Source organism: Chrysochloris asiatica, unplaced genomic scaffold (genome assembly GCF_000296735.1).
Source record: "Chrysochloris asiatica unplaced genomic scaffold, ChrAsi1.0 scaffold00108, whole genome shotgun sequence".
In the NCBI taxonomy this organism is placed as follows: Eukaryota; Metazoa; Chordata; class Mammalia; order Afrosoricida; family Chrysochloridae; genus Chrysochloris; species Chrysochloris asiatica.
The window spans coordinates 1,957,790-1,970,926 of NW_006408626.1; the positions used below are offsets into that span (position 1 = coordinate 1,957,790).

Sequence of the window (13,137 nt, forward strand, 5' to 3'; positions counted from 1 at the left end):
CCAACAATTATGCCATTTAAGGGTTCTGAAAGAATAAAATATTAAGCATTATTTGTATTAGAGTCCCTTGTTCAATATTCAAGACTTCTATTGTAGGTCACTAATTTCACAAATGAATATTTAAAAAGTGATGCTAAGTTACTAGAGAATACAATGGGCACTCTTTATAATGTTGTCCTCCAATAATATGCCTAATCTAGAAAACTAATTATTGCACATTTTTTTGGTCTGGCATCTGGACATTTGCTAAAGCTATTCCCTAGGGCATAAATCATTCATTACAAATACTGAGTAAAAGAACAGATTCTAGAGTGAAGACTAACATTAACCCCTACATCTTGGGTTAATGTTTTTCACAATGTTTAAGAATATATCCTGTGCTCAAATGCAATTTAAGAAAGTTGGAGAGTGAGCTCTGACCTCATGGAAGTTGGACATAATCTTAAGATACTGTAAGATCTACTTTTATTATTGAGATAAATAGCTTACAAAAAGTCAACGGTTCCTGGTTTCTATACCCCCATACTATAAAGTACTACTCATGAGGAAACCTCAGTAGAGGGGTTGAAGCAATCAGGAAGATAATTTAAATAGTGGTAATTAATTTCATATGATTGAAACATTCTCAATGACAGAAGAGGTTGGAGGATGGGCTTAGTTAAAAGTGAAAACAGAAAGAAAAGGAAAGAGGATGTAGTTTAATCTATTCCCTTACTTAGTATACACTTGTCATTGATGTGAATCGAACAGAGCCTGAGCCTCACTCACAGACTAAAAGTTGATCATAGTATCATGAACAATAAAAAATTTGGGGTGCAAAATAATGCATGACTATGGGACAGATCATGTAAATAAAGAATATATATTAATGATAGTTTCTATAATATAAATAGCCTTTTATAAAAAAAATAATCTTTTTAATAACATTAATACTTCCATTTTCTGGAAAACATGCATGAAAAATGAATTCAGTTCAATTGCAAAAGTAGACAGAGAGAAAGAGAGACAGAAAATCAACCTAAGGTGAATACTGTACATTTCTAGAGCAAGAACTATTTCTGCTCATTCTTTTTATGTGGTGAATTTTTTTTTTTTTTTTTTTTTTGGTGGGAGCCCAGAATTTCCCTGGGGAAAAAAAGATCAGGTGCTAGTAAATACTGTCAAAAAAAAAACTCCTGCCAAAATACCTTATAAGAGGTCTTATTTGTGACTGTTTCCAAAACTTTGCAGAGAAGATCCCAAATTACCGAAAGGTTTGATTTTATATTAAGAAGAAAAACTCTCTGGTAAAATCTTAAGAGACTCTTTCACACCAGTATTTTTCTTCAGTAAACAAGAATTAAAAAAACTGACTTCAAACTATAAATCGAACAGCCATGGAAAAATAAAAATTTTTCATTCTTTTCTAATGGTATGTAATTTAACCTCAACTCCCAGCTTACTTGGACCTAATGTAATAAGAGACTTTTGTGGCATCCACATTTCAAAACATAAAACATTTGCAAGACAAAAAAGAACATCATTCTTATTCCTTCTCCATCATTTCTATATATTTTGGGGATTTTTTTTTGTTTTGTTTTTTAAAAAAGGATACAAACAATCTTCAAAGTTTACCTTTTTGGACTTAAGGCATTACATGAAATTGCGCATTATTCTAAAGCTTAATTTTGAAATGAACTAGTTTAGTGCTATCAAACCCTGTTTGCATTTCATTATTTAAATTACATAATATTTTTTTTTGTTGTTCTTGCTGTAAATTTTAATGCGTTCATGGATTGTGCAATTACTATGCAACCAGTCTCTGCCTGTTGATAGTTATTAACAGTGCAGTGTAGAATCCAGCAATCGAGCTTTCTGTTTCTCAGTTCTCACTTCAGTTCAAAGCATGCTGCTTAATTGTGTGGAAGATCCAATCCATTTTTGTTGTCCAGCCACCATGATGTGCATCATTCATTTGCTTCATGAAATACTCCAAAGCCTCTTGCTCAGTTTTATCTAAGGCTAGAGTCTTTCGGATGTATGCAATATCATCAAAAGACTGTAGTTCTGGCATTCCAGAGCCAAGCATCATTGAAAAAAGATTTATGAAGAGATTGGCATGCTGCCGAATAGCTAGATAAGCCTTGTAACACATCTCCTGAAACCTGTAAGCAATAAAAACAGTTTAATTGATATGGAGCAAATGGCATTATCTGAAGATAACGAACGGCAAGATCTTCAGGTCTCTGTGCAACTGTTACATCATTAGAAAGGTCTTACAAACCTATTTTTTTAAAAAAAATAGTACATCTCTTCTCTCCTGGCTGACAACTTTTGATTCCCTTTACCTTGCTAGAATGTGAAATCCATAAGGGTTAAGTCCTGTGGTTTACTGCTAGGAAAATGCCTTGCATATTAGAGGTTTGATAATTATTTTTTAACTATATGGACTGGTTTATACTCAAGCTTTAGGGTTTAGGGCCAGGAATTAGTTACAGATAAAACAAAGTTTTATAAAAGTTTTTTTTTTTCCTTTTTTTCTTTTTGGTACTGTTAAGGTCTATGACAGACCTGAAATAACAGAAGGTAAAAGAATAATTGACTAAATATGGCAATTACAGTTGACACATTTTTCTCAAATTATATGACTAGACAATGTTTCTGTAAGCACTACACGTAACTTGTTAACATTGGAAAGGTGGAAACCAATTATTTAAACAGCAGTAAATAATAACTTTTGATGAATTACAAAGCTTAAGGATCACTTTCTCTTTAGGTCTTTAAGTAATTCCATACATTAAATTGTTTTCCTTTCCATTTCTTTTATAGCATTTAAATAAGCAAGCAAAATATTCAGTTTGTGCTAAAACAGTAACATAACATCTACTTATTTCAAAGTGCATGAAAAATACCAACTGATTCTGATAATATCAAGAATCCTCTATTTTATGCTTTTTGGTTTCTTGAGATTACCTTTCAAATTCTCTTGTTTTTGTGCATTCTTGGGCTCCTTTACTGATGACTATTAAGAAATCTTGTGTCAAAACAAATGGCACACGTTCTCGTTTATAACCAAATTTTTTCTTCTTGTGATCCAAAAAGTGTCCAAAATCTATGTGAAACAGCTTTCAAAAAGAGGAAATTGTTATAGCTTGACACATATAGAAATGCAATACCCTGAATTGATAAATTTAGTTTGAGAACAAAATATTTAAAAAGAGAAAGCTGTCATTACTTGTCCATCATCTTTAACCATGATGTTACTATTGTGACGATCTCCAATTCCCAAAATGAAGGTAGCGACACAGTATCCAGCACAGGAACGTGTAAACAAGTCAATGGCTGCATCATATCTACAAAGAACACATGAATTAATACCTTATGAGTACTGTGGATACATAGAATGGATATTAAGAATAGACAGTCAAAAGTGTCTATCTAAACAATGAGAACAATCACTGACATTAAGGGAAGAGAGACGTAATTATAACTAATTCTGAAAGTTTCAAGGGTTTCTAAGGAAATTTCTGGAGTATTGGTGTGGCACTGTAGGATAGCACTAGACTGCTAACAATAAAGTTGGTGGTTCAAACCCACCAGCCACTCCTTGGAAACGCTATCTAGGGTTGCTATGAGACAGAATAGACTCCAAGGCACTTAACAACAACAACAAAGGACATTTCTAGATGTTCCTTGACCAAAGCATAATTCTCATTATTGTGAAATACTTTCTATTTTATTAAAATTAATTTTTTAAAAAACAAATCAATTAAATAATAAATCTCAAATAATTTGCAATGTGCTTTTATCTTTTAAAAAGAATAACCAGTAAGAACAAACACATTTTAGATATGAAAGATGAGTGTGCCGGATTTCTATCAAATTATAAATAAGTTTGGTCATTTTAACACAATAATCTTGAGTATTTCAAAGGCTAAGCATATTTTTTCCCAGTGAAAGTACAACTATTTTCTTTGGTCTAACTATGAGAAATAGCTACTGCCACTGAAAGATTTATCTAACAAAAACCTAGATTAACATAAGAAGAGAACACACACTCACATCTCTCCCTTGTTTTTGTCTTTGAGCCACTGGTGCAATGTGTGGCTGTTGAACTGCAGAGCTCCTTTCAGGCCACCTTTGCACTGAATTTGCATAATAGTGTGAGAATTTCTCACCACCTCAATAAGTCCCACACAGTCACCAATTGACAGACAGCCATAAGGTAACATCCTGACGAAGAAGCAAGACAATTACGATTAAATGAAAAAATTACAAAATTACAAAATTTTAATAAGCAAATATATGAAAATTCTATTTGTAAATTTGTCATGCATGGTCCTTTTCACCTCTGACGTAATTTTAATAATGAAGATTAAAGTGTGACAAACATATGTACTCCTAGAAAATTCCTCAAAACTACGTGCCATCATTTGCCAACCTGTAATTGGGAAAACATCTAATTGTATGAGGGGGCTTCAAAAAGCTCGTGGAAAAATTCCATTATCTGTTAATTTCATTTTTCACAAAAGTTTTGAAGTCTGCTTGCATATCCTTTTTAAGGAAATCACTACAGTAACTGGAATTTTATAAATATTCATAACTTTTAAAATATTAGTGAATTGAAAGATGTTAAATTGACATCCAAATAATACTTGAGAGCAGCAATTCTCAAATTTTTTATCTCAGGACACATTTACATTCTTAAAAGTATTATTGAGGATCCCACAAGGAGCTTTTGCTTATAGAATTACATTAGATATTAGACATCAAAACAAAAAATATGAAATTAAAAAACAATGACTGATTAATTTACAAAGTGATTACAAATATTTTTATAAATATTACTACAAAAATGAATTTTATAAAACAAAAAATATTATTTTCCAAAACAAAACACACTTAGTGAGAAGGGTGACACTGTTTTACATTTTCTCAAATGTCTTCAATGTCTGGCTTAACTGTATTCTTATATCTGCTTCAGAATCAATCCAATATGATGCTTTAAGGTATACAAAGAAAACCCAGCCTCATACACAGGTAGGTAGAAAAGGTACTTAAGAGATATTTTTGATACTATAGATTCCTGGTGTGGTGCTGTAGGATAAACAAACACTGGCTAGCAAACCACAAGGTTGGCAGTTGAAACCCACTAGTTGCTTCTTAGCAACCCCACACAGGCTTCATTCTGAGTCAGAACTGACTTGACAGCACATAGCATAGGCAGTCCTCAGGTTAAGAAGAAGATCTGTTCCTAAAATGTGTCTTATTAAAGTTTAGACTTGTAGTTTAAGTCAGAACAGGTACTTTAGTGCAAGAAAGAAGCCCAATGACACAGTAGGTTAAGTACTGGGCTGCTACGGAAAGGTTGGTTCAAATGTACCAGCCACTGTTTGGGAAAAAAAAATGAGGCAGTCTGCTTCCATACAGATTTACAGACTTGGAAACCCTTTGGAGCAGTTCCTCTAGGATATCTATGAATAGGACTCCATGGCTGTGGGCTTGGTTTTGGGTTTAGTGTAAGAAAAGGCTCAAAGGTTTTGCAGTGATTTAAAAGCTGCACCTGCATCAAATGAAGGTGGATTGTAATGAAGTATTTGTTGTGACCAGGAGCTGGTTTAATCTATTCAAAGTGAGGACAAATTTGCATAACATTAAAAGACAAATGCAAGTTATCCCGAAGTCAGGTGTTCCTAACCCAGGTACTGCTTGTATTCCAAAACCTGACAAATGATAGCAAAGTTGTAATATGGAACCTGAACTATATTGATAATTTTTACATATTGTTCAGCAAATCCATTAGTCTATGTTGCCTTTAAACGGATCTCTGAACCATACATGGCTTTATATCATCTTGCATTGTCATTTGGAAGATTATTTCACTGAGTTATTTAGACCTTCCAAATTTTGATACTTCTTATTTTGCTATGTTTACAAAGTCACAACTGTAAATATTACCACTTATCCCATTTGAAGTCTTTAAATTTGGGGGAAGTTGCTATGCTCACAATGGCTGCTATTTTTCTAATTCTAATTCTTGCTCAGAAGCACACATTTTATCATAAATACTGTTGTACACTTTGAAGCACTCATTTTCAAAAAAATTTCTGCCAAATACCCACGTCTAAGTAACTATAGCTAGTCTGCTAGCTAGGCCTTCAGTAAAAGTGGTGTTCCATGAAAAAAAAAGCAGCTCACGTAAACCTTGACATGGTCATAGCTTTTTGGAATGCAGCAGGCACTTCTTCCTTTATTACACAGAGTATTAAAAAAGATATGTAATTATGGGTGCTGATGTGAAGATTTGAATAGATAATGAAAAAACCAAACCAAATCAAAAAACCCATCTAAGCATCCCAACTGGCACTAATCATATGGTTTTCCTTTTCTGTCGCTCTCATTCACTGCTGTCCATTCTTTCCACCTTTCTTTCACTTAAGTTCCAACGAGTAACACTCTGCACCAGTTTACATTATCTCATATAATTCCTTGTAAGGCTAGCTTCCATGCCTACCATTCTACTTAGTCAACTTTTTGTTTTTACCCCTTCCATTTACTAACATTTATGTTGCATTTACTGTATGCTGTGTGGTGCTGTGGGCTAATGTGTCAGACTGCAAAGTCGTGTTTGAACTGCAAGGTTGTTGGTTCAAGCTTACCGTCTTCTCCTTGGAAACCTTATACAGGGCCCCTATGGGCTAGAATCAACTCAACAGCACTTAACAATAACAACAACAACAAGCATTTTGTAAGGTACTAACTAAACCATTTGCTGTTGAGTCCATTCTAACTTATGACGACTTCATGTGTGTCAGAGAACTGTGCTGTATAGAGTTTTTTCCTTTATGATTTATTTTACTTTTGCTGTTGTTGAGAATATACACAGCAGCACATATAGCAAAATTCAGTAATTTCTACACACACATTTCAGTGACATTGATTACATACTTCAAATTGTGCAACCATTCTTGTCCAACTTTCCCAAGTTGTTCCTCTCCATTAAATAAATTCACTGCCTCCCAAGCTTCTTATCTTATCTTCTGAGCTGCGGTTATCGGTGTGATCTCATATGGTTAGGTCTTAAAGGAGCATAATGCTCAAGGTGGGTATTTTTTACTAGTTAAGTAAATTACTGTTTGGTTTTAAGAAGACTTCAGGGGACATTTTTAGTTTAATGTTTAAAGATTATTTCAGGACAATAGCTTCAGGGATTCATCCAGCCTCCATGGCTCCAGAAAGTCTGGATTACATAAGAGTTTGAAATTCTAAGTGCTTTCTTTTATAGTCCATATGCTCTTAAACCCTCACCCCTCAAGCCCCTGACACTACAGATAAGTCTGTTTGTGAATTTCTCCTGTCATTTGTGTTCATGAATCCTTACTCTGGTAAACCCTTACCTTAATGATCACTTATTTTATGTACCATTTTCCTCTATCTACCCTAGTAAAAATAAGAAAATCTTAAAATTGTACTTTTGCTCATTATCTTAAGCTAAAGTTGTTTTAAATAACAATTGAATACACTCAGACTTTAAAGAACCATATATATAAAGTTGTTATAAAAAGCAAGCAGTTTTATAATAATCCTGAATCTAAGTTTTGCCAATAATAAATAAAAATGCTGCTGTGAATTTATTTAAAGATGATATTTAGAAAATATTCTAAGAATTAAATATTCCTGTGGAGCTGTGGGTTAATGTGCTGGACTGCGAAGTCGGTTTGAACAGCAAGGTTGATGGTTCAAGATCACCAGCTGCTCCTTGGAAACCCTATAGAGGGTTGCTATGGGTCGGAAGCAACTTGATGGCACTTAACAGTATTTCCAAGAAGTTCTGGTGTGGTGCTGTAGAATAAGTATTGGATTGCTAACTGCAAAGTTGACAGTTCAAGCCCACTAGCTGAAGAAACCCTATAATACAGGGTCACTGTATGAAGTTGTAACCCACATGATGGCACTTAACAATGACAACATTTCCAATGGTCTTGTTTAATTTTAGACATATTTTGCACAAGTCATTTATTTATTATTACATATTATAATTATATTAAGTATTATAATGCTAATTTGTTCTATTGTGCACAGGGTCGCTATAAGTCGGTACTGACTCGATGGCACCTAAAAACAACAACATTATAATTACCAGAGTTATGGTTAAAGTCTTTCCTTTACTCTTTCTCATTTTGCCTTCTCCTTTGCACTCACTCTACCTCCTTAGAGGGACATGGTGGTAGTGGCAGGTGTATGTCTTAAAACATAGGAAGTCATATTAAAAAGGGAAACTGGATTCATATAGCATTAATCATCTTTGGGGAGCAGTAGGGATTAATTAAAGAATGAGGAACTAAGAATATGAAGTCAGTGATTTAATTTTGTGACTTTTAAAAGTTAATTGAAATGTTTAGTTTTCTGATTTCAGTAAACACACATCAATCCCTTCACTGCTTCCAGTTGTTGAGTCCTATGTGTGTAGTATACAAGCTACATTTAATCTATTTAAGTGCCGTCAAGTCGGTTCCGACCCATAGCGACCCTGTGCAGGGTTTCTAAGGAGCTGCTGGTGAGACTGAACTGCTGATCTTGCAGTTCACACCGACTTTGCAGTCCAGCGCATTAACCCACAAAATAAGCCTTTGTAGGTATTACTTGCTATTTCTAACTGATCTACCCTGTTGCTGAAGTTGTCGTTGAATCTTATATTCACTTACAAGCAAAGGCCTTTAGTCAGGGTGGTCTTTGCCTGAATGAGGCAACTCCAGATTTGCAGAGACAAGTTGGAGAAGGAAGAACTATTACACACAACAATGACCAGGATAAGGTGAAATATAACAGAAAACTAACTTGGAGAGAATACTGATAACTATGAAAGGTTGGTAGAAACTAATAATAGATTTGATTAGAACTTTAAAATTAGCTATTTAATCAATTTTGCTGCCTTGTTGGCTACCTACCGAAGATCAAGACCTTGATTTTGCCAGATATTTTCCATTATGCGAATAATCTGAAGTGTTAACATATCTTGCCGCAAATCTGAAATTCAAATAATATCATCAGTCAATGCCACAAATGCAAGCTTGGGAATAATGTCATCACAGTATTTTCAAACAGAAAACAGAGCTATGTTTATTTACTCTTCAAAACAATCTATAAAAGAAAGTAATATCCTGATTCCCTAAGCTATTTCTAAAGTGTCTGCACAAGAGCATCTGCATGACAATGCCAGGTAAAGCTCGCATGTACTGCATACAAATTTTTAATGAAAACGTTACTAGTACTTGCTTTTCTGAATTATTAAAGTTGAATTTATATTTGTGTTAAAAAATATTGGAAGCAACAGAATTCACTGCTGAAAATAAGTTTTTAAATGATCATGATCTTTTCCTTCTAGACTCCTTTCTCTAAATGAGTTAGGACCTTCTTTTATAAGGGCCCTTAGTGGACTGTTTTTCTTTGGGCCAGGCTGTAATTTTAATTTGGTAGCTTATTGTTTAATGTACCTCTTTCCCTAATTAGATTGAAAGGTCCAAGAGGGGAAGGAGTTTGTTCTGATAGCTACAACCCCAGGGCCTAACACATAGAATATCTAGGAATGAATGAATGGTCACCAGTTGATTGATTTCAGGCCTTCAAAATTCTAAGCCTTGTAACTTCTTTTCAGTAATCACAATCCATATTGTACAGGTTAAGATCAGCTTCATAGTATGTATTTTGTCACATGCGTTTTCCTTAAATGACTTTTAATAGTCTTCATGGCTCATAAATAGCCTGTGTATAAAAAGATAGCTAAATTCATGCATCAAAAGCTCATTAATACCCTGCCTTACCGTCCCCATTTTTAAAGATGATCTCATTGTTCTGAAACAGTAACTCTGACATGATGTCTGGGTTCTCCCAATTCAACCACAGTGGCCTTTTTGCAGAGGACATAATTCGACACTCTTCAAGCCTTAAAAATAGTTAAAAACTTTATTAGATACCTTAGTTTTGTTACTATTTTTTTCAGCAACTCTATTTAAAAAATAATATATAGTATAGATTTCTGAAGTGATACAAAACTTTTAAACTTTCTCAATGAACATTTATGAATTTCTAAGTGAGTATAGAGAAAACATGGATAGTACGCTTTAAAATTTTTCATATAATAGCATTTGAATTTTTAAGAGATATTGGGACATTGCTTTAAAGCTGATACATTCCATTTCATCTCATATGATACAGGAATTCTGCTACAGACAGTTTTAAACTTCATTGTTAAAATTAAGTAAAAACTCAGCTGGAATAAAAGCTGTTCTGAATAAGATAATTTTTTCTACTCTTATTTTGTAGAGTAGGCAAGTAAGAGAAGGAAGCATATATAACAACATTTTAATCATAATGGGTATTTTTACCTTTCTCAAGATTTTATGCAGAAAGTGTACTTATTTAAATACTTCAATAAAGTACCTTACCTGAGATTTCCTAGTTGGTGAGCAGGGTTTAGAGGAGACAGAAAGCCCTGTAGAGCATCCATGAAATCTGGTCGCCTCATTTGCTCAACTAAAAACTTCATCTGTACCTGATAAGTAAACAAAATCAAGGTTAGACACTGATTTCATAAAAGGGAAGATGAATTGCTAATCCCATTTACATACTGGGACCTTAGCACTGTGCAGTCTCTGAATCCATATGCTGGAAAGGTGCCAGATCACAGTAAGCAGCATCATTCAGGAAGGAGGAAGAGTAGCAGTACTATCTGCTTTCCAGTGAGAAGCTCAGAAGCAAAGTTGGGCTCCAGAGCGCAGGTAGATCAACTATGGCCTAGAGGTCAGCCTCAGCTTTTGTAAACCTAGTTGTTTTGGAACACAGCCATGCTCGTTCACTTAGGTATTGTCTATGGTTGTTTTCTACACTGTAATAGATGAGGTGAGTAGTTGACAGAGACCACATATTGCCCACAAAGTCTAAAATATTTACTATCTAGCTCTTAAGAAAAAGTTGGCTGACTCTCACTCTAGAAGAAAGACATAAGAGTCTTTCTTTATCTTAGCTTAATAACCTGACTTTTAGCCTTTTCAGAAAACATCACACCTTTCTTTGATGGGTATAGAAGAGATCTAATGAGGCTTAATAATTTTTTATGGTGGGAAAAGAACTTGTAAAAAAAATACCTTTGCTACAATGAATTTCACACTATGCTCAGGTTCTAGTATAAGAAAAAAAATCAGAGGAGGATAAAATATCAATTAGGGAGATCAGATAAATTATGTTGCTCATACGATAATTCTTATTTCATATATTCTATGCAACTGAAATCTCATTTTTTACTGCAGGACAGGGTGAATGGACTGGATGAAGGATAAAACTAAAAACCAAATTCATTGCCATCAAGTTGATTCTGATTCACAGGGACCCTAGAGCACAGAGCAGAACTGCTTCATAGCGTTTCCAAGTCTGAAATCTTTATGGAAGCAGACTGCCAACATATCTTTCTCCTGAGCAACGGCAGTTGGGTTTGAACTACTGACCTTTTTGCTTGGCTGCCGAGTATTTTAACCACTGAACCACCAGGGATCCATGAATGAAGGATTGTTGTTGTTGCTAAATGCTGTTGAGTCGATTCTGACCCATAGTGACCCTGTATAGGATTTTCGAGGAGCAGTTGGTAAGCTTGAACCACTGACTTTGTAGTTCAAACCAACTTTGCAGTCCAGCGTATTAACCCACTGCGCCACATCAGGAGTCCGAGTGAAGGATAGGGAGTAGGAAAAGGTCTTGAGAAAACATTTAAATTTTATTTCATACTCTTCAGTTGTACTAAATTTGCAAGTCTAAGCCAGACTGCAGATGACTAAAAAGTATAATATATTCACCATGTGATTATGAGTCCATCTCAAAATTTTAACAGTAAAAACTAATTTCTTTTCACTAATTTTCAGAGTCACTACTAAGAGGTAATCACTGACAAAGGTTGGGGCAGAATCCTTTAAAAAATTGTATGGCTATATAAAAGAGAATGGACTCCTGGTGTGGAGTTGTAGGATAAGCACTGGGCTGTGAACCACAACATCAGCAATTCAAACCCACCAGTTGCTTCTCAGAAACCCTGTAAAGGTCGCTGTGAGTTGGCATTAACTCAAAGGCACTTAACAACAACAACACTATATAAGAAAAAGGAAGGAAAAGTAGAGGGAACTAACATTTTTTGGGCACCTTTCATGTTACAGGGACAGAGACAGGTGCCTCTCATATTTCTTATTTCATGTAATTCAATTCTCACAACCATCCTATTAAGAAAGCATTATTCCCATTGTACAGCAGAGGAAAATGAATTTCAAAAGTCTAAATACTATAACTCATATTATACAACTAAGAAAAAATGAAGCTTGGTTCCATATCCTAATCTTCCTGATTCCAAGGACTAAAATCAGTAAACAACCGCCTTGCCACATGGCAATGAAAAGAGTCTCAACAACAAACTAACAAGTCACACACCTTTTGTGTTTCATCCTTCTTCTCCTGCTTGAGGATGTCAGTTAAATTAATGAGCTTTTCCATAGCCTCGACTTGTCTATTCAGGTGCTTCAAATACATTCCACAAGCACGACAATAGGACTCCAAAAGCAGGCCAAACCTCTGACTTACTGTTTTATTGTGCATCTCAGATCTGAAACGAGATTAGTAAAAGATTAAAAAATATCTATTTTGTTGGATGTCATTGAGTCAATTCTGACATGTGACAGAATCAAATTGCACCATATGGTTCTCTTGGAAGCAGAACGCATGGTCTTTTTCCCAGAGAGTGCTTGGATGGGTTTGAACTGGCACCTTTTAGTTAGCAGCTGAGCAATTAACTGTTGTGTCACCAGGGTTTTATTTATAGATGCACACACACACACACACATGCGCGCGTGCAGGTATATAGATATGGGCTTGAATGAATATACAAATAACCATTTTTTAAATACAGAAAGCAGAAAACCTGTTTTCTAAATGCAATTAATGTTACAATCATATTAATGAAACTTTTAAAAGTTAACACTTAGAAGAAAAATAATAATTTCAGATAATTTCTAGAAATATAAACTTAGCAAACTAGTTTTTAGGTTTATCACAAGTACTTTTTATTTATTAATCTCAGCTCCAAATATATAAATGTGAAAAAATTAGTCCCCAAAATGAAGA

At 34.4% G+C, this 13,137-nt stretch overlaps 1 protein-coding gene across 1 annotated transcript in view; it reads right to left on the minus strand.

Annotated features, from left to right (window-relative positions):
• Positions 1 to 1,528: 1,528 nt before the first annotated feature.
• Positions 1,529 to 13,137, minus strand: part of PIK3CA (phosphatidylinositol-4,5-bisphosphate 3-kinase, catalytic subunit alpha) — a 110,319-nt gene continuing 98,710 nt past the window's right edge. The window contains exons 14-21 of the mRNA XM_006867706.1: positions 12,448 to 12,619; positions 10,425 to 10,531; positions 9,801 to 9,922; positions 8,928 to 9,006; positions 4,042 to 4,212; positions 3,215 to 3,332; positions 2,953 to 3,104; positions 1,529 to 2,144 (exon numbers count right to left, since the gene is read on the minus strand). Coding sequence (XP_006867768.1) covers positions 1,874 to 2,144; positions 2,953 to 3,104; positions 3,215 to 3,332; positions 4,042 to 4,212; positions 8,928 to 9,006; positions 9,801 to 9,922; positions 10,425 to 10,531; positions 12,448 to 12,619 — 1,192 coding nt within the window. The 3' untranslated portion in view covers positions 1,529 to 1,873. The remainder of the gene's footprint in view (positions 2,145 to 2,952; positions 3,105 to 3,214; positions 3,333 to 4,041; positions 4,213 to 8,927; positions 9,007 to 9,800; positions 9,923 to 10,424; positions 10,532 to 12,447; positions 12,620 to 13,137) is intronic.